Raw genomic sequence first — 25,319 nt, 5'->3', positions numbered from 1 at the left:
GCTCTGTACATATAGGCATTTGGACGATTTTTGCAGGGAAAAAATGCAATTGAGTGGGAGATGTATAAAAGAAAGAGACAGGAGGTCAAGAGAAAGGTGCAAGAGGTGAACAAGAGGGCAAATGAGAGTTGGGGTGAGAGAGTATCATTAAATTTTAGGGAAAATAAAAAGATGTTCTGGAAGGAGGTAAATAAAGTGCGTAAGACAAGGGAGCAAATGGGAACTTCAGTGAAGGGCGCAAATGGGGAGGTGATAACAAGTTGTGGTGATGTGAGAAAGAGATGGAGTGAGTAAATTATATGGGAGGGTATTGATTGAGAGGGTGAAGGCATGTACAGAGCATCAGATTGGGGAAGAGCAGTGTGGTTTCAGAAATGGTAGAGGATGTGTGGATCAGGTGTTTGCTTTGAAGAATGTATGTGAGAAATACTTAGAAAAACAAATGGATTTGTATGTAGCATTTATGGATCTGGAGAAGGCATATGATAGAGTTGATAGAGATGCTCTGTCGAAGGTTTTAAGAATATATGGTGTGGGAGGCAAGTTGTTAGAAGCAGTGAAAAGTTTTTATGGAGGATATAAGGCATGTGTACGTGTAGGAAGAGAGGAAAGTGATTGGTTCTCAGTGAATGTAGGTTTGCGGCAGGGGTGTGTGATGTCTCCATGGTTGTTTAATTTGTTTATGGATGGGGTTGTTAGGGAGGTGAATGCAAGAGTTTTGGAAAGAGGGGCAAGTATGAAGTCTGTTGTGGATGAGAGAGTTTGGGAAGTGAGTCAGTTGTTGTTCGCTGATGATACAGCGCTGGTGGCTGATTCATGTGAGAAACTGCAGAAGCTGGTGACTGAGTTTGGTAAAGTGTGTGAAAGAGGAAAGTTAAGAGTAAATGTGAATAAGAGCAAGGTTATTAGGTACAGTAGGGTTGAGGGTCAAGTCAACTGGGAGGTAAGTTTGAATGGAGAAAAACTGGAGGAAGTAAAATGTTTTAGATATCTGGGAGTGGATCTGGCAGCGGATGGAACCATGGAAGCAGAAGTGGATCATAGGGGCGAAAATCCTGGGAGCCTTGAAGAATGTGTGGAAGTCGAGAACATTATCTCGGAAAGCAAAAATGGGTATGTTTGATGGAATAGTGGTTCCAACAATGTTTTATGGTTGCGAGGCGTGGGTTATGGATAAAGTTGTGCGCAGGAGGGTGGACGTGCTGGAAATGAGATGTATGAGGACAGTGTGTGGTGTGAGGTGGTTTGATCGAGTAAGTAATGTAAGGGTAAGAGAGATGTGTGGAAATAAAAAGAGCGTGGTTGAGAGAGCAGAAGAGGGTGTTTTGAAATGGTTTGGGCACATGGAGAGAATGAGTGAGGAAAGATTGACCAAGAGGATATATGTGTCGGAGGTGGAGGGAACGAGGAGAAGTGGGAGACCAAATTGGAGGTGGAAAGATGGAGTGAAAAAGATTTTGTGTAATCGGGGCCTGAACATGCAGGAGGGTGAAAGGTGGGCAAGGAATAGAGTGAATTGGATCGATGTGGTATACCGGGGTTGACGTGTTTTCAGTGGATTGAATCAGGGTATGTGAAGCGTCTCTGGTAAACTATGGAAAGTTGTGTGGGGCCTGGATGTGGAAAGGGAGCTGTGGTTTCGGGCATTATTGCATGACAGCTAGAGACTGAGTGTGAACGAATGGGGCCTTTGTTGTCTTTTCCTAGTGCTACCTCGCACACATGAGGGGGGAGGGGGATGGTATTCCCTGTGTGGCGAGGTGGCGATGGGAATGAATAAAGGCAGACAGTGTGAATTGTGTGCATGGGTATATATGTATGTGTCTGTGTGTGTATATATATATGTACATTGAGATGTATAGGTATGTATATTTGCGTGTGTGGACATGTATGTATATACATTGTGTATGGGGGTGGGTTGGGCCATTTCTTTCGTCTGTTTCCTTGGGCTACCTCGCAAACGCGGGAGACAGCGACAAAGCAAAATAAATATAGATATATATGGGTAAAACTGAAAGTTGATGGAGAGAGATGGGTGATTATTGGTGCATATGCACCTGGGCATGAGAAGAAAGATCATGAGAGGCAAGTGTTTTGGGAGCAGCTGAATGAGTGTGTTAGTGGTTTTGATGTACGAGACCGGGTTATAGTGTTGGGTGATTTGAATGCAAAGGTGAGTAATGTGGCAGTTGAGGGAATAATTGGTATACATGGGGTGTTCAGTGTTGTAAATGGAAATGGTGAAGAGCTTGTCGATTTATGTGCGGAAAAAGGACTGATGATTGGGAATACCTGGTTTAAAAAGCGAGATATACATAAGTATACTTATGTAAGTAGGAGAGATGGCTAGAGAGCGTTATTGGATTACGTGTTAATTGACAGGCGCGCGAAAGAGAGACTTTTGGATGTTAATGTGCTGAGAGGTGCAACTGGAGGGATGTCTGATCATTATCTTGTGGAGGCTAAGGTGAAGATTTGTATGGGTTTTCAGAAAAGAAGAGTGAATGTTGGGGTGAAGAGGGTGGTGAGAGTAAGTGAGCTTGGGAAGGAGACTTGTGTGAGGAAGTACCAGGAGAGACTGAGTACAGAATGGAAAAAGGTGAGAACAATGGAAGTAAGGGGAGTGGGGGAGGAATGGGATGTATTTAGGGAATCAGTGATGGATTGCGCAAAAGATGCTTGTGGCATGAGAAGAGTGGGAGGTGGGTTGATTAGAAAGGGTAGTGAGTGGTGGGATGAAGAAGTAAGAGTATTAGTGAAAGAGAAGAGAGAGGCATTTGGACGATTTTTGCAGGGAAATAATGCAATTGAGTGGGAGACGTATAAAAGAAAGAGACAGGAGGTCAAGAGAAAGGTGCAAGAGGTGAAAAAAAGGGCAAATGAGAGTTGGGGTGAGAGAGTATCATTAAATTTTAGGAAGAATGAAAAGATGTTCTGGAAGGAGGTAAATAAAGTGCGTAAGACAAGGGAGCAAATGGGAACTTCAGTGAAGGGCGCAAATGGGGAGGTGATAACAAGTAGTGGTGATGTGAGAAGGAGATGGAGTGAGTATTTTGAAGGTTTGTTGAATGTGTTTGATGATAGAGTGGCAGATATAGGGTGTTTTGGTCGAGGTGGTGTGCAAAGTGCGAGGGTTAGGGAAAATGATTTGGTAAACAGAGAAGAGGTAGTAAAAGCTTTGCGGAAGATGAAAGCCGGCAAGGCAGCAGGTTTGGATGGTATTGCAGTGGAATTTATTAAAAAAGGGGGTGACTGTATTGTTGACTGGTTGGTAAGGTTATTTAATGTATGTATGACTCATGGTGAGGTGCCTGAGGATTGGCGGAATGCGTGCATAGTGCCGTTGTACAAAGGCAAAGGGGATAAGAGTGAGTGCTCAAATTACAGAGGTATAAGTTTGTTGAGTATTCCTGGCAAATTATATGGGAGGGTATTGATTGAGAGGGTGAAGGCATGTACATAGCATCAGATTGGGGAAGAGCAGTGTGGTTTCAGAAGTGGTAGAGGATGTGTGGATCAGGTGTTTGCTTTGAAAAATGTATGTGAGAAATACTTAGAAAAGCAAATGGATTTGTATGTAGCATTTATGGATTTGGAGAAGGCATATGATAGAGTTGATAGAGATACTCTGTGGAAGGTATTAAAGAATATATGGTGTGGGAGGAAAGTTGTTAGAAGCAGTGAAAAGTTTTTATCGAGGATGTAAGGCATGTGTACGTGTAGGAAGAGAGGAAAGTGATTTGTTCTCAGTGAATGTAGGTTTGCGGCAGGGGTGTGTGATGTCTCCATGGTTGTTTAATTTGTTTATGGATGGGGTTGTTAGGGAGGTAAATGCAAGAGTTTTGGAAAGAGGGGCAAGTATGAAGTCTGTTGGGGATGAGAGAGCTTGGGAAGTGAGTCAATTGTTGTTCGCTGATGATACAGCGCTGGTGGCTGATTCATGTGAGAAACTGCAGAAGCTGGTGACTGAGTTTGGTAAAGTGTGTGGAAGAAGAAAGTTAAGAGTAAATGTGAATAAGAGCAAGGTTATTAGGTACAGTAGGGTTGAGGGTCAAGTCAATTGGGAGGTAAGTTTGAATGGAGAAAAACTGGAGGAAGTGAAGTGTTTTAGATATCTGGGAGTGGATCTGGCAGCGGATGGAACCATGGAAGCGGAAGTGGATCATAGGGTGGGGGAGGGGGCAAAAATTCTGGGGGCCTTGAAGAATGTGTGGAAGTCGAGAACATTATCTCGGAAAGCAAAAATGGGTATGTTTGAAGGAATAGTGGTTCCAACAATGTTGTATGGTTGCGAGGCGTGGGCTATGGATAGAGTTGTGCGCAGGAGGATGGATGTGCTGGAAATGAGATGTTTGAGGACAATGTGTGGTGTGAGGTGGTTTGATCGAGTGAGTAACGTAAGGGTAAGAGAGATGTGTGGAAATAAAAAGAGCATGGTTGAGAGAGCAGAAGAGGGTGTTTTGAAGTGGTTTGGGCACATGGAGAGAATGAGTGAGGAAAGATTGACCAAGAGGATATATGTGTCGGAGGTGGAGGGAACGAGGAGAAGAGGGAGACCAAATTGGAGGTGGAAAGATGGAGTGAAAAAGATTTTGTGTGATCGGGGCCTGAACATGCAGGAGGGTGAAAGGAGGGCAAGGAATAGAGTGAATTGGAGCGATGTGGTATACCGGGGTTGACGTGCTGTCAGTGGATTGAATCAAGGCATGTGAAGCGTCTGGGGTAAACCATGGAAAGCTGTGTAGGTATGTATATTTGCGTGTGTGGACGTATGTATATACATGTGTATGGGGGGGGTTGGGCCATTTCTTTCGTCTGTTTCCTTGCGCTACCTCGCAAATGCGGGAGACAGCGACAAAGTATAAAAAAAAAAAAAAAAAAATATATATATATATATATATATATATATATATATATATATATATATAGAAGTTTCAGTTTTCTAAATTGTTTCTTACATTTTTCATATGTATGTATATGTATGTGTGTGTGTGTGTATATGTGTGTATGTATGTGTATGTGTGTGTATGTGTATATGTATATATATATGTATATTATCCCTGGGGATAGGGGTGAAAGAATACTTCCCACGTATTCCTCGCGTGTCGTAGAAAGCGACTAGAGGGGACGGGAGCGGGGGGCCAGAAATCCTCCCCTCCTTGTATTAACTTTCTAAAATGGGAAACAGAAGAAGGAGTCACGTGGGGAGTGCTCATCCTCCTCGAAGGCTCAGAGTGGGGTGCCTATTTGTGTGTGGATGTAACCAAGATGTGAAAAAAGGAGAGATAGGTAGTATGTTTGAGGAAAGGAACCTGGATGTTTTGGCTCTGAGTGAAACGAAGCTCAAGGGTAAAGGGGAAGAGTGGTTTGGGAATGTCTGGGGAGTAAAGTCAGGGGTTAGTGAGAGGACAAGAGCAAGGGAAGGAGTAGCAATACTCCTGAAACAGGAGTTGTGGGAGTATGTGATAGAGTGTAAGAAAGTAAATTCTCGATTAATATGGGTAAAACTGAAAGTTGATGGAGAGAGGTGGGTGATTATTGGTGCATATGCACTTGGGCATGAGAAGAAAGATCATGAGAGGCAAGTGTTTTGGGAGCAGCTGAATGAGTGTGTTAGTGGTTTTGATGCACGAGACCGGGTTATAGTGATGGGTGATTTGAATGCAAAGGTGAGTAATGTGGCAGTTGAGGGAATAATTGGTATACATGGGGTGTTCAGTGTTGTAAATGGAAATGGTGAAGAGCTTGTAGATTTATGTGCTGAAAAAGGACTGATGATTGGGAATACCTGGTTTAAAAAGCGAGATATACATAAGTATACTTATGTAAGTAGGAGAGATGGCCAGAGAGCGCTATTGGATTACGTGTTAATTGACAGGCGTGCGAAAGAGAGACTTTTGGATGTTAATGTGCTGAGAGGTGCAACTGGAGGGATGTCTGATCATTATCTTGTGGAGGCTAAGGTGAAGATTTGTATGGGTTTTCAGAAAAGAAGAGTGAATGTTGGGGTGAAGAGGGTGGTGAGAGTAAGTGAGCTTGGGAAGGAGACCTGTGTGAGGAAGTACCAGGAGAGACTGAGTACAGAATGGAAAAAGGTGAGAACAATGGAAGTAAGGGGAGTGGGGGAGGAATGGGATGTATTTAGGGAATCAGTGATGGATTGCGCAAAAGATGCTTGTGGCATGAGAAGAGTGGGAGGTGGGTTGACTAGAAAGGGTAGTGAGTGGTGGGATGAAGAAGTAAGAGTACTAGTGAAAGAGAAGAGAGAGGCATTTGGACGATTTTTGCAGGGAAAAAATGCAATTGAGTGGGAGATGTATAAAAGAAAGAGGCAGGAGGTCAAGAGAAAGGTGCAAGAGGTGAAAAAAAGGGCAAATGAGAGTTGGGGTGAGAGAGTATCATTAAATTTTAGGGAGAATAAAAAGATGTTCTGGAAGGAGGTAAATAAAGTGCGTAAGGCAAGGGAGCAAATGGGAACTTCAGTGAAGGGCGCAAATGGGGAGGTGATAACAAGTAGTGGTGATGTGAGAAGGAGATGGAGTGAGTATTTTGAAGGTTTGTTGAATGTGTTTGATGATAGAGTGGCAGATATAGGGTGTTTTGGTCGAGGTGGTGTGCAAAGTGAGAGGGTTAGGGAAAATGATTTGGTAAACAGAGAAGAGGTAGTGAAAGCTTTGCGGAAGATGAAAGCCGGCAAGGCAGCAGGTTTGGATGGTATTGCAGTGGAATTTATTAAAAAAGGGGGTGACTATATTGTTGACTGGTTGGTAAGGTTATTTAATGTATGTATGACTCATGGTGAGGTGCCTGAGGATTGGCGGAATGCGTGCATAGTGCCATTGTACAAAGGCAAAGGGGATAAGAGTGAGTGCTCAAATTACAGAGGTATAAGTTTGTTGAGTATTCCTGGTAAATTATATGGGAGGGTATTGATTGAGAGGGTGAAGGCATGTACAGAGCATCAGATTGGGGAAGAGCAGTGTGGTTTCAGAAGTGGTAGAGGATGTGTGGATCAGGTGTTTGCTTTGAAGAATGTATGTGAGAAATACTTAGAAAAGCAAATGGATTTGTATGTAGCATTTATGGATCTGGAGAAGGCATATGATAGAGTTGATAGAGATGCTCTGTGGAAGGTATTAAGAATATATGGTGTGGGAGGAAAGTTGTTAGAAGCAGTAAAAAGTTTTTATCGAGGATGTAAGGCATGTGTACGTGTAGGAAGAGAGGAAAGTGATTGGTTCTCAGTGAATGTAGGTTTGCGGCAGGGGTGTGTGATGTCTCCATGGTTGTTTAATTTGTTTATGGATGGGGTTGTTAGGGAGGTGAATGCAAGAGTTTTGGAAAGAGGGGCAAGTATGAAGTCTGTTGGGGATGAGAGAGCTTGGGAAGTGAGTCAGTTGTTGTTCGCTGATGATACAGCGCTGGTGGCTGATTCATGTGAGAAACTGCAGAAGCTGGTGACTGAGTTTGGTAAAGTGTGTGAAAGAAGAAAGTTAAGAGTAAATGTGAATAAGAGCAAGGTTATCAGGTACAGTAGGGTTGAGGGTCAAGTCAATTGGGAGGTGAGTTTGAATGGAGAAAAACTGGAGGAAGTGAAGTGTTTTAGATATCTGGGAGTGGATCTGGCAGCGGATGGAACCATGGAAGCGGAAGTGGATCATAGGGTGGGGGAGGGGGCAAAAATTCTGGGGGCCTTGAAGAATGTGTGGAAGTCGAAAACATTATCTCGGAAAGCAAAAATGGGTATGTTTGAAGGAATAGTGGTTCCAACAATGTTGTATGGTTGCGAGGCTTGGGCTATGGATAGAGTTGTGCGCAGGAGGATGGATGTGCTGGAAATGAGATGTTTGAGGACAGTGTGTGGTGTGAGGTGGTTTGATCGAGTGAGTAACGTAAGGGTAAGAGAGATGTGTGGAAATGGAAAGAGCGTGGTTGAGAGAGCAGAAGAGGGTGTTTTGAAGTGGTTTGGGCACATGGAGAGAATGAGTGAGGAAAGATTGACCAAAAGGATATATGTGTCAGAGGTGGAGGGAACGAGGAGAAGAGGGAGACCAAATTGGAGGTGGAAGGATGGAGTGAAGGAGATTTTGTGTGATCGGGGCCTGAACATGCAGGAGGGTGAAAGGAGGGCAAGGAATAGAGTGAATTGGAGCGATGTGGTATACCGGGGTTGACGTGCTGTCAGTGGAGTGAATCAAGGCATGTGAAGCGTCTGGGGTAAACCATGGAAAGCTGTGTAGGTTTGTATATTTGCGTGTATGGACGTATGTATATACATGTGTATGGGGGGGGTTGGGCCATTTCTTTCGTCTGTTTCCTTGCGCTACCTCGCAAACGCGGGAGACAGCGACAAAGTATAAAAAAAAAAAAAAAGAATATATATACATATTTATTTATTTATTTTATTTATATTTTGCTTTGTCGCTGTTCCCCGCATTAGCGAGGTAGCGCAAGGAAACAGATGAAAGAATGGCTCAACCCATTCACATACGCATATATATACATACACATCCACACACGCAAATATACATACCTATACATCTCAACGTATACATATATATACACACACAGACATATACATATATACACATGTACATAATTCATACTGTCTGCCTTCATTCATTCCCTTCGCCTCCTCGCCACACATGAAATAACAACCCCCTCCCCCCTCATGTGTGTGAGGTAGCGCTAGGAAAAGACAACAAAGGCCCCATTTGTTCACAATCAGTCTCTAGCTGTCATGTGATAATGCACTGAAACCCCAGCTCCCTTTCCACATCCAGGCCCCACAGAACTTTCCATGGTTTACCCCAGACGCTTCACATGCCCTGGTTCAGTCTATTGACAGCACGTCGACCCCGGTATACCACATCGTTCCAATTCACTCTATTCCTTGCATGCCTTTCACCCTCCTGCTTGTTCAGTCCCCAATCACTCAAAATCTTTTTCACTCCATCTTTCCACCTCCAATTTTGGTCTCCCACTTCTCCTTGTTCCCTCCACCTCTGACAAATATATCCCCTTGGTCAATCTTTCCTCACTCATTCTCTCCATGTGACCAAAGCATTTCAAAACACCCTCCTCTGCTCTCTCAACCACACTTTTTATTACCACACATCTCTCTTACCCTTACATTACTTACTCGATCAAACCACCTCACACCACATATTGTCCTCAAACATCTCATTTCCAGCACATCCACCCTTCTGTGCACAACTCTATCCATCGCTCACGCCTCACAACCATACAACATTGTTGGAACCACTATTCCTTCAAACATACCCATTTTTGCTTTCCAAGATAATGTTCTTGATTTCCACACATTCTTCAACGCTCCCAGAATTTTTGCCCCCTCCCCCACCCTATGATTCACTTGCGCTTCCATGGTTCCATCCGCTGCCAAATCCACTCCCAGATATCTAAAACACTTCACTTCCTCCAGTTTTTCTCCATTCAAAGTTACCTCCCAATTGACTTGTCCCTCTACCCTACTGTACCTAATCACTTGCGCTTCCATGGTTCCATCCACTGCCAAATCCACTCCCAGATATCTAAAACACTTCACTTCCTCCAGTTTTTCTCCATTCAAAGTTACCTCCCAATTGACTTGTCCCTCTACCCTACTGTACCTAATAACCTTGCTCTTATTTACATTTGCTCTCAGCTTTCTTCTTTGACACACTTTACCAAACTCAGTCACCAGGTTCTGCAGTTTCTCACGCGAATTAGCCACCAGTGCTGTATCATCAGTGAACAACAAACTGACTCACCTCCCATGCTTTCTCATCCACAACAGACTGCATACTTGCCCCTTTTGAAAACTCTTGCATTCACCTCCCTAACAACCCCTTCCATAAACAAATTAACAATCAACCATGGAGACATCACACACCCCTGCTGCAAACCAACATTAATTGAGAACCAATCCTTTCCTCTCATCCTACACGTACACATGCCATACATCCTCGATAAAAACTTTTCACTGCCTCCAACAACTTACCTCCCATACCATATACTCTTAATACCTTCCACAGAGCATCTCTATCAACTCTATTATATGCCTTCTCCAGATCCATAAATGCTACAAACAAATCCATTTGTTTTTCTAAGTATTGTCTTACATACATTCTTCAAAGCAAACACCTTATCCACACATCCTGTACCACTTCTGAAACCACACTGCCTTCATCCATTCCCGTCACCATCCAGCCACACATGAAATAGTATCCCTCCCTCCAGCGAGGTAGCGCCAGGAAAAGACAAAAATGCATTTGTAATGCACCAAAACCACAGCTCCCTTTTCACATCCAGGCCTTACAGACCTTTCTGTTGTTTACCCCAGATGCTTCACATGTCCTGGTTCAATCCATTCACAGCATGTTTACTCCGGTAAACCACATCGTTCCAATTAACTCTGTTCCTTGCACGCCTTTCACCCTTCTCTATGTTCTGGCCCCAATCCCTCAAAATCTTTTTCACCCCATCCTTCCACCTCCAATTTGGTCTCCTGCTTCTCCTTGTTCCCTCCACCATCTTAGACATATATACTCTTTGTCAATCTTTCCTTACTCATTCTCTCCATGTGTCCAGACCATTTCAACACACCCTTTTCTGCTCTCTCAACCACACCCATTCCATTTCCACAAATCTCTTTTACCCTTTCATTAATTACTCGATCAAACCACCTCACACCACATATTGTCCTTAAACATCTCATTTCCAACACATCCACCCTCCTCCACACAACCCTATTTATAGCCTATGCCTCACAACATGGCATATAACATTGTTGGAACCACTATTCCTTCAAACATACCCATTTTTGCCCTCTGAGATAATGTTCTCACCTTCCACACATTCTTCAGCTCTCCCAGAATCTTTGCCTCCTCCCCCACTGTGTGACTCACTTCCTCCTCCATAGTTCCATCCGCTGGTAAGTCCACTCCCAGATATCTAAAGCGTTTCACTTCCTCCAGTTTTTCTCCATTCAAACTTACGTCCCAATTGATTTGTCCCTCATCCTTACTTGCTCTTATTCACATTTACTCTCAGGTTTCTTCTTTCACACACTTTACCAAACTCAGTTACCAACCTCTGCAGTTTTTCACCCAAATCAATCACCAGTGCTGTATCATCAGCAAACAAGAAGTGACTCACTTCCCAAGCCCTCTCATCCACAACAGACTACATACTTGCCCTTTCTTTCCAAAAACTTTGCATTCACCTCCCTAACAACCCCATCAATAAGCAAATTAAACAGCCATGGAGACATCACACACCCCTGCTGCAAACCAACGCTTACTGGGAACCGGTCACTTTCTTCTCTCCCTACTCGTACTTATGCCTTACATCCTTGGTAAAAACATTTCACTACCTCTTGCAACCTACCTCCCACACCACATACTCTTAAAACCTTCCACAAAGCATCTCCATCAATCTTATCATATGCCCTCTCCAGATCCATAAATGCTACATACAAATCCATTTGTTTTTCTAAGTATTTCTCACATACATTCTTCAGAGCAAACACCTGATCCACACATCCTCTACCACTTCTGAAATCACACTGCCCTATCCCAATCTGATACTCTGTACATTCCTGTACCCTCTCACTCAATACCTTCTCGTATAGTTTCCCAGGAATACTCAACAAACTTATGCCTCTTAAAATGTACTTGGTCATATTCATTGGGAAAGATATGAGAGGGTAAAATGCTTCTTTACATGTTTTATAGCAGAGTTTTGCTAATATGATGACATGTCCTCTGCTTGCTCTGCCCCAACATATCTCGAAGAATTGTTCTCTATCTTCATCATTAGTACATCATAAAATCGATGTGATCATGTCACCTCTCACATATGTTATAAACATCTGAAAGCCTGTGATCATGTTACCCCTCACTTTTATCTCTTCAAAGGTGGGCAGATCTGAAGCCTCTTATCTGTCTGTTTACCTACTCACACTTGCAAATGTATGTGCCAGATTTACACTCATACCAAAGAGTCTCAGCCCCTTTTCTCATTGATGCAATATGAAACAGTGGATGAACAATGCTGATCCCTAAGTGTGTTGCCTGGCGTGTGTTGATGGGCCTGCTATCCTTGGTTACAGTTGCCAGTTAGTGTAGTTACTCATTTCTGGCATTTGAATTGTGTGTGAATCACTGTGTATCATCGACAGGAGAGTAATATGATAATGTTAGAATAAAGAGAATTATATGGATGACAGTCATACAGTGGGTATAACTGCTGCTGACATTGTTCAGTCAAAATTTATTTACCACACAACACACTGGATACTTTAAGCAAGCAGCCATGCACTGCCATATGACACAGACAAGTGTAAGTGTAAGTTGTCAGGTAATAATGACGGCATGACATGGTGGAGCTAGAAAGAAAATATGATAATACCCTTATACTAACTGTAGGTGGTAACACAGTTGTAATAATAATAGTGTGATGTTCAAACTTTATTGATGACCGATACCAAAAATGGGCTACCATCAGCATTAGTTTGTAATAACCAAGGTCCTGTTGACATTGGCATTGATGAAATATTACTATGAAATATGCATTTATTGGAACAGCTGGATCACAGTGTTACCACTGATTGTGATAGCAGTGTGCTGTAATACTGTTGAAGTATATTTAATACCCTTGAGATTGTTTAGGAGAAATACGGAATCAGGGCAGCTGGTATGGACAGCCCAGGTGGGATGGAAAGTGGGGGGGAGTATGAGTGGTCAATCCGGCATCGTCTATATGAGATGTTGACTACGATGATAAAGCCATAGGTTTTGTATCACCATTTCATCCAATATGTAGTCATTAGAAACACCGCTTGTCTGTCATATGTGTGATGTTGTCACAGTTGTTTATACGTTGTAGGAAATAAAACAATATTAACATAGGTTATAGTGTGTATGGTTATCAGTATTTAGTATAGGCACCCCAGCACCAAGGACACAACTTTATCTCCAGGGCATAGAAGCCAACAGCTTCTATGTCATCGTCTGTCCATTTGGGCCTCTAAGTGGTCCCCAATCCATTAATGCCCTGTTTACCACAGCTGCTCGGTGATGATGGATGATTGCATCACGCCTGCATATCTTGGTCATTGCAGACCAAATTTTGAGTTCAGGTCTGGCAATTTTGGTGGGTGTGGCAGAAGTGTCATTTCTGGATGCTTCTAAAACCAGCTTCCTGTGGGGCTGTTAGCCTGTACCAAGTGAAAAAGTGTTGCATCAGGGAACATCATATCCTTCATTGACGTTAGGAGAAAGACATCCTCCAAAATCTCCATGCACTTGTCCCCCATGAACTTCCAATACCAACATGGGCAAGTTCCTCCATACCACCTGTGTGGATCCACCTAAATAATCCAGCACTCACTCTGACACTTGTGCGGCTACCTCACACATGTTCCACATCCTTGCAGGTATATGGCCATGCAGGTGACTGTTTCTAACTGTTTGAGTGGCACAGTGGACCTGAAGTTGAGCATGCATGGTATTGATGGAAGAAAAGAGATTGTCATGGATGGTGTCTTTGATAGCTCCATCTGTTTTGGGTGTTGTTCAGTGAGGCCGACTGCTCCAGGACTTGTCCATGAAGAAGCCAGTCTCGTCATGCCACCCAACCCATAAAACTACAGTATGATGAGAAATGCCAAACCTTTGTCCTGTTGCTTAGGCCTATGTCATGCAGGCTGATGATAGCGCCTCATGTTGCTTGTGAAGTCACCATACTTAGTATCACACCCATGACAGGACTTAGTCACATTGTTTCCTGATGTTTTTTTCATGTGTCGTTATCAGCATGAATCAGCAGCTGATATGTTCTATGTCTGTCTGTCATCTCACCATGTTAGGTGATGTGGATATGAAGTAAATCACTGTCATTGTATAATCAAATTATAGTAAGTCAATGATTCGTCAGGTTCATATTTTTTCAAGCGTGCTCCAATGTCACCTCAGCAAATTTTTGCATTATAGTCCTGTTTGGTTAATCAAGCCTTACGTTGCAAGTCATTGTATTTTTTACAATCAATTTGTGAATACCATTGTAGCAAATCTTCACCAGTTTTTATTTTTTTTTTTATTATACTTTGTCGCTGTCTCCCGCGTTTGCGAGGTAGCGCAAGGAAACAGACGAAAGAAATGGCCCAACCCCGCCCATACACATGTATATACATACGTCCACACACGCAAATATACATACCTACACAGCTTTCCATGGTTTACCCCAGACGCTTCACATGCCTTGATTCAATCCACTGACAGCACGTCAACCCCGGTATACCACATCGCTCCAATTCACTCTATTCCTTGCCCTCCTTTCACCCTCCTGCATGTTCAGGCCCCGATCACACAAAATCTTTTTCACTCCATCTTTCCACCTCCAATTTGGTCTCCCTCTTCTCCTCGTTCCCTCCACCTCCGACACATATATCCTCTTGGTCAATCTTTCCTCACTCATTCTCTCCATGTGCCCAAACCACTTCAAAACACCCTTTTCTGCTCTCTCAACCACGCTCTTTTTATTTCCACACATCTCTCTTACCCTTACGTTACTCACTCGATCAAACCACCTCACACCACTCATTGTCCTCAAACATCTCATTTCCAGCACATCCATCCTCCTGCGCACAACTCTATCCATAGCCCACGCCTCGCAACCATACAACATTGTTGGAACCACTATTCCTTCAAACATACCCATTTTTGCTTTCCGAGATAATGTTCTCGACTTCCACACATTCTTCAAGGCCCCCAGAATTTTCACCCCCTCCCCCACCCTATGATCCACTTCCGCTTCCATGGTTCCATCCGCTGCCAGATCCACTCCCAGATATCTAAAACACTTCACTTCCTCCAGTTTTTCTCCATTCAAACTCACCTCCCAATTGACTTGACCCTCAACCCTACTGTACCTAATAACCTTGCTCTTATTCACATTTACTCTTAACTTTCTTCTTCCACACACTTTACCAAACTCAGTCACCAACTTCTGCAGTTTCTCACATGAATCAGCCACCAGCGCTGTATCATCAGCGAACAACTGACTCACTTCCCAAGCTCTCTCATCCCCAACAGACTTCATACTTGCCCCTCTTTCCAAAACTCTTGCATTTACCTCCCTAACAACCCCATCCATAAACAAATTAAACAACCATGGAGACATCACACACCCCTGCCGCAAACCTACATTCACTGAGAACCAATCACTTTCCTCTCTTCCTACACGTACACATGCCTTACATCCTCGATAAAAACTTTTCACTGCTTCTAACAACTATCCTCCCACACCATATATTCTTAATACCTTCCACAGAGCATCTCTATCAACTCTATCATATGCCTTCTCCAGATCCATAAATGCTACATACAAATCCATTTGCTTTTCTAAGTATTTCTCACATACATTCTTCAAAGCAAACACCTGATCCACACATCCTCTACCACTTCTGAAACCACACTGCTCTTCCCCAATCTGATGCTCTGTACATGCCTTCACCCTCTCAATCAATACCCTCCCATATAATTTACCAGGAATACTCAACAAACTTATACCTCTGTAATTTGAGCACTCACTCTTATCCCCTTTGCCTTTGTACAATGGCACTATGCACGCATTCTGCCAATCCTCAGGCACCTCACCATGAGTCATACATACATTAAATAACCTTGCCAACCAGTCAACAATACAGTCACCCCCTTTTTTAATAAATTCCACTGCATTACCATCCAAACCTGCTGCCTTGCCGGCTTTCATCTTCTGCAAAGCTTTCACTACCTCTTCTCTGTTTACCAAATCATTTTCCCTAACCCTCTCACTTTGCACACCACCTCGACCAAAACACCCTATATCTGCCACTCTATCATCAAACACATTCAACAAACCTTCAAAATACTCACTCCATCTCCTTCTCACATCACCACTACTTGTTATCACCTCCCCATTTGCGCCCTTCACTGAAGTTCCCATTTGCTCCCTTGTCTTACGCCCTTTATTTACCTCCTTCCAGAACATCTTTTTATTCTCCCTAAAATTTAATGATACTCTCTCACCCCATCTCTCATTTGCCCTTTTTTTCACCTCTTGCACCTTTCTCTTGACCTCCTGTCTCTTTCTTTTATACATCTCCCACTCAATCTCACCAGTTTTATGTTACTATTAACTATTGTTATTATTATACTTGATTGGCATTTCCTGCATCAGTGAGGTAGCACCAGGAAACAGACAAAGAACGGCCCATCCGCTCACATACACATATATATAAACACCCATACATATGCATACACATATACAGGCATATACATATTTACACAAATACATATTCGTACTTGCTTGCCTTCATCCATTCTTGGCGCTACCCCACTCCACAGGAAAAAGCATTGCTATTTCAGCAAAGTAGATCCAGAAAAACAGACAAAAAAGGCCACATTCGTTCAATCAGTCTCTAGCTGTCATGTGTAATGCACCAAAACCACAGCTCCTTATCCACATCCAGGCCCCACAGACCTTTCCATGGTTTACCTTAGATGTTTCACATGCCCTGGATCAGTCCATTGACAGCACATTGACCCCGGTATACCACATTGTTCCAATTCACTCTATTCTTTGCACACCTCTTACCCTCCTTTATGTTCAGTCCCCAGTTGCTCAAAATCTGTTTAATCCATCCTTCCACCTCCAACTTGGTCTCCTGCTTCTCCTTGTTCTCTCCACCTCTGACTCATATATCCTCTTTGTCAGCCATTCCTCTCTCATTCTCTCCATATGTCCAAACCATTTCAACACCTCTTCTTCTGCTCTTTCAACCACACTCTTTTTATTACCATACATCTGTCTTACCCTTTCATTTCTTACTCAGTCAAACCACCTCACACCACATTTTGTCCTCAAACTTTTCTTTTCCAACACATTCACCCGCCTTCATACAACCATATCTATAGCCCATGCCTCGCAGCCATATGATATTGTTGGAACTACTGTTCCTTCAAACATACCCATTTTTGCTCTCCGAGACAACATTTTCTTATTCCACACATTCTTCATTGCTCCTAGAATGTTCACCCCCTCCCCCACCCTGTAACTCACTTCCACTTCCATGGTTCCATTTGCTGCTAAGTCCACTCCCAGATATCTGAAACACCTCACTTCCTCCAATTTTTCTTCATTCAAACTTACATCCCCATTAACTTGTCCCTCAACCCTGCTGAACCTAATAACCTTGCTCTTATTCACATTTATGTATTATGTTATATTCTGTCCAACCTTATTCTATCCTATGAAATGAATTATCCCTGGGGATAAGGGAGAAAGAATACTTCCCACACATTCCCTGTGTGTCGTAGAAGGCGACCAAAGGGGACGGGAGTGGGGGAACAGAAACCCTCCCATCCTTGTATTTTAACTTTCTAAAAGGGAAAACAGAAGGAGTCACTCGGGGAGTGCTCATCCTCCTCGAAGGCTTAGATTGGGGTGTCTAAATGTGTGTTGATGTAACCAAGATGAGAAAAAAGGAGAGATAGGTGGTATTTTTGAGGAAAGGAACCTGGATGTTTTGGCTCTGAGTGAAATGAAGCTCAAGGGTAAAGGGGAAGAGTGGTTTGGGAATGTTTTGGGAGTAAAGTCAGGGGTAGATGAGAGGACAAGAGCAAAGGAAGGAGTAGCACTACTCCTGAAACAGGCGTTGTGGGAGTATGTGATAGAGTGTAAGAAAGTAAACTCTAGGTTGATATCGGTAAAACTGAAAGTGGAAGGAGAGAGATGAGTGATTATTGGTGCCTATGCACCTGTGCATGAGAAGAAAGATCATGAGAGGCAAGTGTTTTGGGAGCAGCTGAGTGAGTGTGTTTAGTAGTTTTGATGCATGAGACCGGGTTATAGTGATGGGTGATTTGAAAGTAAAGGTGACTAATGTGGCAGTTGAGGGAGTAATTTGTGTGCATGGGGTGTTCCGGGTTGTAAATGGAAATAGTGAAGAGCTTTTCGATTTGTGTGCTGGAAAAGGACTGGTGATTGGGAATACCTGCTTTAAAAAGACAGATATACATATGTATGTATGTAGGAGAGATGTTCAGAGAGCGTTATTGGATTATGTGTTAATTGATAGGAGCATGAAAGAGAGACTTTTGGATGTTAATGTGCTGAGAGGTGCAACTGGAGGGATGTCTGATCATTATCTTTTGGAGGCGAAAGTGAAGATTTGTAGAGGTTTTCAGAAAAGAAAAGAGAATGTTGGGGTGAAGAGAGTGGTGAGCTTGGAACGGAGACTTGTGTGAGGAAGTACCAGGAGAGACTGAGTGCAGAATGGAAAAAGGTGAGAGCTAAGGACGTAAGGATAGTGGGGGAGGAATGGCATGTGTTTAGGGAACCACTGGTGGCTTATGCAAAAGATGCTTGTGGCATGAGAAGCGTGGGAGGTGGGCAGATTAGAAAGGGTAGTGAGTGGTGGGATGAAGAAGTAAAGTTATTAGTGAAAGAGAAGAGAGAGGCATTTAGACGATTTTTGCAGGGAAATGGTGCAAATGACTGGGAGATGTATAAAAGAAAGAAGCAGGAGGTCAAGAGAAAGGTGCAAGAGGTGAAAAAGAGGGCAAATGAGAATTGGGGTGAGAGAGTATCATTAAATTTTAGGGAGAATAAAAAGATGTTTTGGAAGGAGGTAAATAAAATGCAGAAGACAAGAGAACAAATGGGAACATTGGTGAAGGGGGCTCATGGGGAGGTAATAACAAGTAGTGGTGATGTAAGAAGAGATGGAGTGAGTATTTAGAAGGTTTGTTGAATGTGTTAGATGATACGGTGGCAGATATAGGGTGTTTTGGTCAAGGTGGTGTGCGAATGAGAGGGTCAGGGAAAATGATTTGGTAAACAGAGAAGAGGTAGTGAAAGCTTTGCGGAAGATGAAAGCCGGCAAGGCAGTGGGTTTGGATGGTATTGCTGTGGAATTTATTAAAAAAGGGGGTGACTGTGTTATTGACTGGTTGGTGTGGATATTCATTGTATGTATGGCTCATGGCAAAGTGCATGAGGATTGGTGGAATGCATGCATAGTGCCATTGTACAAAGGCAAAGGGGATAAAAGTGAGTGCTCAACTTACAGAGGTATAAGTTTGTTGAGTATTCCTGGGAAATTATATGGGAGGGTATTGATTGAGAGGGTGAAGGCAGGTACAGAGTATCAGATTGGGGAAGAGCAGTGTGGTTTCAGAAGTAGTAGAGGATGTGTGGATCAGGTGTTTGCTATGAAGAATGCATGTGAGAAATACTTTGAAAGGCAGATGGATTTGTATGTAGCATTTAAGGATCTGGAGAAGGCATATGATAGAGTTGATAGTGAGGCTCTGTGGAAGGTATGAAGAGTATATGGTGTGGCAAGTTGCTTGAAGCAGTGAAAAGTTTTTATCGAGGATGTAAGGCATGTGTATGAGTAGGAAGAGAGGAAAATGACTGGTTTCCAGTGAATGTTGGTTTGCGGTAGGGGTGCATGATGTCTCTATGGTTGTTTAATTTGTTTATGGATGGGGTTTTTAGGGAGGTATATGCAAGAGTTTTGGAGAGAGGGACGGGTATGCAGTCTCTTGTGGATGAGAGAGTTCGGGAAGTGAGTCAGTTGTTGTTCGCTGATGATACAGCGCTGGTGGCTGATTTGTGTGAGAAACTGCAGAAGCTGGTGACTGAATTTAGTAAAGTGTGTGAAAGAAGAAAGCTGAGAGTAAATGTGAATAAGAGCAAGGTTATTAGATACAGTAGGGTTGAGTGACAAGTCAACTGGGAGGTATGTTTGAATGGAGAAAAACTGGAGGAAGTGAAGTGTTTTAGATATCTGGGATGGATTTGGCAGCAGATGGAACTGTGGAAGTGGAAGTGAGTCACAGGGTGGGGGAGGGGGTGAAAGTTGTGGGAGCATTGAAAAATGTGTGGAATTCGAGAACATTATCTCAGAAAGCAAAAATGGGTATGTTTGAAGGAATAGTGGTTCCAACAATGTTATATGGTTGCGAGGTGTGGGATATAGTTAGGGTTGTGTGGAGGAGGGTGGATGTGTTGGAAATAAGATGTTTGAGGACAATATGTGGTGTGAGGTGGTATGATCGAGTAAGTAATGAAAGGGTAAGAGATCTGTCTGGTAATAAAAAGAGTGTGGTTGAGAGAGCAGAAGAGGGTGTTTTGAAATGGTTTGGTCACATGGAGAGAATGAGTGAGGAAAGATTAACAAAGAGGATATATGTGTCAGAGGTGGAGGGAACGAGAAGTGGGAGACCAAATTGGTGGTGGAAGGATGGAGTAAAAAAGATTTTGAGCGATCAGGTCCTGAATATGCAGGAGGGTGAAAGATGTGTAAGGAATAGAGTGAATTAGAATGATGTGTTATACTAGGGTTGATGTGCTGTCAGTGGATTGAACCAGGGCATGTGAAGCTTTTGGGGTAAACCATGGAAAGTTTTGTGGGGCCTGGATGTGGCTAGGGAGCTGTGGTTTCAGTGCATTATACATGACAGCTAGAGACTGAGTGTGAACAAATGTGGCCTTTTTTGTCTTTTCCTTGCACTACCTCACACGCGTGCGGGGGGAGGTGGTTGTCATTTCATGTGTTGCGTGGTGTCAATGGGAATGAATAAAGGCAGCAAGTATGAATTATGTATTTTATTTATTTATTGTACTTTGTTGTTGTCTCCCTCGTTAGCGAGTTAGTGCAAGGAAACTGACAAAAGAATGGCCCAACCCACCCACATACACATGTATATACATACACGTCCACACACAGCACATATACATACCTATACATCTCAACGTATACATATATATACGCACACAGACATATACATATATGCACATGTACATAATTCATACTGTCTGTCCTTTTTCATTCCCATGGCCACCCCGCCACACATGAAATGACAACCCCCTCCACCTGTATGTGTGCGAGGTAGCGCTAGGAAAAGACAACAAAGGCCACATTTGTTCAAACTCAGTCTCTAGCTGTCATGTATAATGCACCGAAACCACGGCTCCCTTTCCACATCCAGGCCCCACAAAACTTTCCATGGTTTACCCCAGATGCTTCACATGCCCTGGTTCAATCCATTGACAGCACTTCAAGTCCGGTATACCAAATTGTTCCAATTCACTATATTCCTTGCATGCCTTTCACCCTCCTGCATGTTCAGGCCCCAATCACTCAAAATCTTTTTCACTCCATCTTTTCACCTCCAGTTTGGTCTCCCACTTCTTCCTGTTCCCTCCACCTCTGACACATATATCCTCTTTGTCAATCTTTCCCCACTCATTCTCTCCATGTGACCAAACCATTTCCAAACACCCTCTTCTGCTCTCTCAACCACACTCTTTTTATTACCACACATCTCTCCTAACCTTTCATTACTTACTCGATCAAACCACCTCACACCACATATTGTCCTCAAACATCTCATTTCCAGCACATCCACCCTCCTCCACACAACTGTATAGCCCACACCTCGCAACTATATAACATTGTTGGAACCACTATTCCTTCAAACATACCCATTTTTGCTTTCCAAGATAATGTTCTCGACTTCCGCACAATTTTGAAAGCTCCCAGAACATTCGCCCCCTCCCCCACCCTATGATCCACTCTCAGCTTTCTTCTTTCACACACTTTACCAATTTCAGTCACCAGCTTTTGCAGTTTCTCGCTCGAATCAGCCACCAGCGCTGTATCATCACCGAACAACAACTGACTCACTTCCAAGCTCTCTCATCCGCAACAGACTGCATGCTTGCCCCTCTTTCGAAAACTCTTGCATTCACCTCCCTAACAACCTCATCCATAAACAAATTAAACAACCATGGAGACATCACACATCCCTACCGCAAACCAACATTTTCTGAGAACCAGTCACTTTCCTCTCTTCCTATACGTACACATGCCTTACATCCTCAATAAAAACTTTTCACTGCTTCTAACAACTTACCTCCCACACCATATATTCTTAATACCTTCCACAGAGCATCTCTATCAACTCTATCATATGCCTTCTCCTGATCCTTAAATGCTACATACAAATCCATTTGCTTTCTAAATATTTCTCACATACATCTTCAAAGCAAACACTTGATCCACACATCCTCTACCTCTTCTGAAACCACACTGCTCTTCCCCAATCTGATGCTCTGTACATGCCTTCACCCTCTCAATCAATATCCCATATAATTTCCCAGGAATACTCAACAAATTTATACCTCTGTAATTTCAGCACTCACTTATATCCCCTTTGCCTTTGTACAATGGCACTACGCAAGCGTTGCGCCAATCCTCAGGCACCTCACCATGAGTCATATATACATTAAATAACCTTACCAACCAGTCAACAATACAGTCACTCTCTTTTTTGAGAAATTCCACTGCAATACCATCCAAACCCGCTGCCTTGCAGGCTTTCAACTTCCACAAAGCTTTTACTACCTCTTCTCTGTTTACCAAATCATTCTCCCTAACCCTCTCACTTTGCACATCACCTCAACCAAAACACCCTATATCTGCTACTCTATCATCAAACACATTCAACAAATCTTCAAAATACTCACTCCATCTCCTTTTCACATCACCATTACTTGTTATCACCCCCCCATTAACCCTCTTCACTGATGTTCCAATTTGTTCCCTTGTCTTGCGCACTTTATTTACCTCCTTCCAAAACATCTTTTTTTTCTTTCTTTTTCTTTCATACTATTTGCCATTTCCCTTGTCAGCGAGGTAGCGTTAAGAACAAAGGACTGGACCTTTTAGGGAATATCCTCACCTGGCCCCTTTCTCTGTTTCCTCTTTTGAAAAAAAAAAAAAAGAGAGAGAGGGAAGGATTTCCAGCCACCCGCTCCCTCCCCTTTTTGTCACCTTCTACGACACGCAGGGAATACTTGGGAAGTATTCTTTCTCCCCTATCCCCAGGCATCTTTGTATTCTCTCTAAAATTTAATGATACTCTCTCACCCCAACTCTCATTTGCCCTCTTTTTTGCCTCTTGCACCTTTCTCTTGACCTCCTGCCTCTCTCTTTTATAAATCTCCCAGTCATTTATATTATTTCCCTGCAAAAATCGTCCAAATGCCTCTCTCTTCTCTTTCACTAATAACCTTACTTCTTCATCCCACCACTCACTACCCTTTCTAATCTGTCCACCTCCCACGCTTCTCATGCCACAAGCATCTTTTGCACAAACCATCACTGCGTCCGTAAATACATCCCATTCCTCCCCCACTCCCCTTGTGTCCTTTGTTCTCACCTTTTTCCATTCTGTACTTAGTCTCTCCTGGTACTTCCTCACACAAGTCTCCTTCCCAAGCTCATTTACTCTCACCACTTTCTTCACCCCAACATTCTCTCTTCTTTTCTGAAAACCTCTTCAAATCTTCACCTTCGCCTCCACAAGATAATGATCAGACATCCCTCCAGATGCACCTCTCAGCACATTAAGATCCAAAAGTCTTTCTTTTGCATGCCTATCAATTAACATGTAATCCAATAATGCCCTCTTTCCATCTCTCCTACTTACATACGTATACTTATTTGTATATCTCTTTTTAAACCAGGTATTCCCAATCACCAGTCCTTTTTCAGCACATAAATCTACAAGCTCTTCACCATTTCCATTTACAACATTGAACACCCCATGTACACCAACTATTCCCTCAACTGCCACATTACTCACCTTTGCTTTCAAATCACCCAGCACTATAACCTGGTCTCGTACATCAAAACTACTAACACACTCATTCAGCTGCTCCTAAAACACTTGCCTCTCATGATCTTTCTTCTCATGTCCAGGTGCATATGCACCAATAATCACCCATCTCTCTCCATCAACTTTCAGTTTTGCCCATATCAATCTAGAGTTTACTCTCTTACACTCTATCGCATACTCCCACCACTCCTGTTTCAGGAGTAGTGCTACTTCTTCCCTTGCTCTTGTCCTCTCACTAACCCCTGACTTTACTCCCAACACATCCCCAAACCACTCTTCCCCTTTACCCTTGAGCTTCATTTCACTCAGAGCCAAAACATCCAGGTTCCTTTCCTCAAACATACTACCTATCTCTCCTTTTTTCTCATCTTGGTTACATCCTCGCACATTTAGACACCCCAATCTGAGCCTTCGAGGAGGATGAGCATTCCCTGCGTGACTCCTTCTTCTGTTTCCCCATTTAGAAAGTTAAAAATACAAGGAGGGAAGGGTTTCTAGCCCCCCTGCTCTCATTCCCTGTAGTTGCCTTCTACAACACATGAGGAGTGCTTGGGAAGTATTCTTTCTTCCTTATCCCCAATTATGAATTATGTACATATGTATATTTTTATATAATTGATATCTGAAAATCCCATTTAGGTTAATATTATAATACTGTATTGAGAAATGAAGAGAATGTAGTAGAAATCTTTTGTGATGAGCAGGTGCAAGAATAGGATGCGGGAATCATTACTTAAAGTTTTAGAAAACAAAAATTAGGCAGGCTTCTTAGACCTTGTTATTGGGAAGAATACAACAGTTCCATATGGTGTGTAATAAGTTTCATGCTTAGAAGATAAATTGATGAAGTTGAAATAGGAATAGAAACAAAAAGAGTTGTGGTATTACAGATTTGAAGTCAGATGGCTCCTTTAAACCTTATTTGAGGTTATAGTGTCATGTGAAAAATAGAAAGATGAGATGAGAGTGGACCATTTGATTATAATTGTTAGTGTGATAATCTCTCTAATTTTGCAGATGCATGGTCAGCATGGCCACAGGAGAAACCCTCCATCATCAAGCAGTAGCTCCTCCTCTTCTACATCATCAACTTCTTCATCTTCAAGTTCTTCTTCCTCTGACTCTTCTCCTCATCGTCCTGGGTACAAACGAGACAATAAAAGAAAATCCCGTCCAAGTAAGAGAGTCCCAACAAGCAATGACCGTTCCAAACTTAAGAAGACTAAGCCATCATCGTCATCGTAAGTGTTTTGTTAATTATTTTTATTTAATGTTCACTACATGTTGATGTACAAGTTAGAAAAGCTTTCTATCTATCTACCTATATTCATGATGCCTGTTCCCAACTGGAACTCCTTCAAGGGGATGACCACGGCAATAGAGTGTCTGTAATCAGTTCTAGATGAACTTTGTTTGCCGTATATAGTTAGGTGGTCATCAGTTGTAGATGTGGATAGCCCTTTACAGTCATTTTTGTTATTATTTTGTTGATAGGATACTGTATCTAGGCCTATAATCAGCACTTTTGACTCATAGCAGAAGTTTGTGTTATGGTTTACTTGTTTCAGAGGTCATTATACCATT

The 25,319-nt window shown here is 42.7% G+C and overlaps 1 protein-coding gene across 6 annotated transcripts in view; it reads left to right on the top strand.

Moving 5' to 3' along the window:
• Positions 1–25,319, top strand: part of LOC139749432 (uncharacterized) — a 457,243-nt gene that overhangs the window by 149,563 nt on the left and 282,361 nt on the right. For all 6 annotated transcript variants that reach the window (XM_071663280.1, XM_071663279.1, XM_071663278.1 and 3 more), the window contains one exon: positions 24,753–24,976. In XM_071663280.1, coding sequence (XP_071519381.1) covers positions 24,753–24,976 — 224 coding nt within the window. The remainder of the gene's footprint in view (positions 1–24,752; positions 24,977–25,319) is intronic.

The sequence above is a fragment of the Panulirus ornatus genome, chromosome 7, assembly GCF_036320965.1.
Source record: "Panulirus ornatus isolate Po-2019 chromosome 7, ASM3632096v1, whole genome shotgun sequence".
Classification (NCBI taxonomy): domain Eukaryota; kingdom Metazoa; phylum Arthropoda; class Malacostraca; order Decapoda; family Palinuridae; genus Panulirus; species Panulirus ornatus.
The sequence above is the reverse complement of the archived record's forward strand: the minus strand, read 5'-3'. Positions and strand labels throughout refer to the sequence as shown.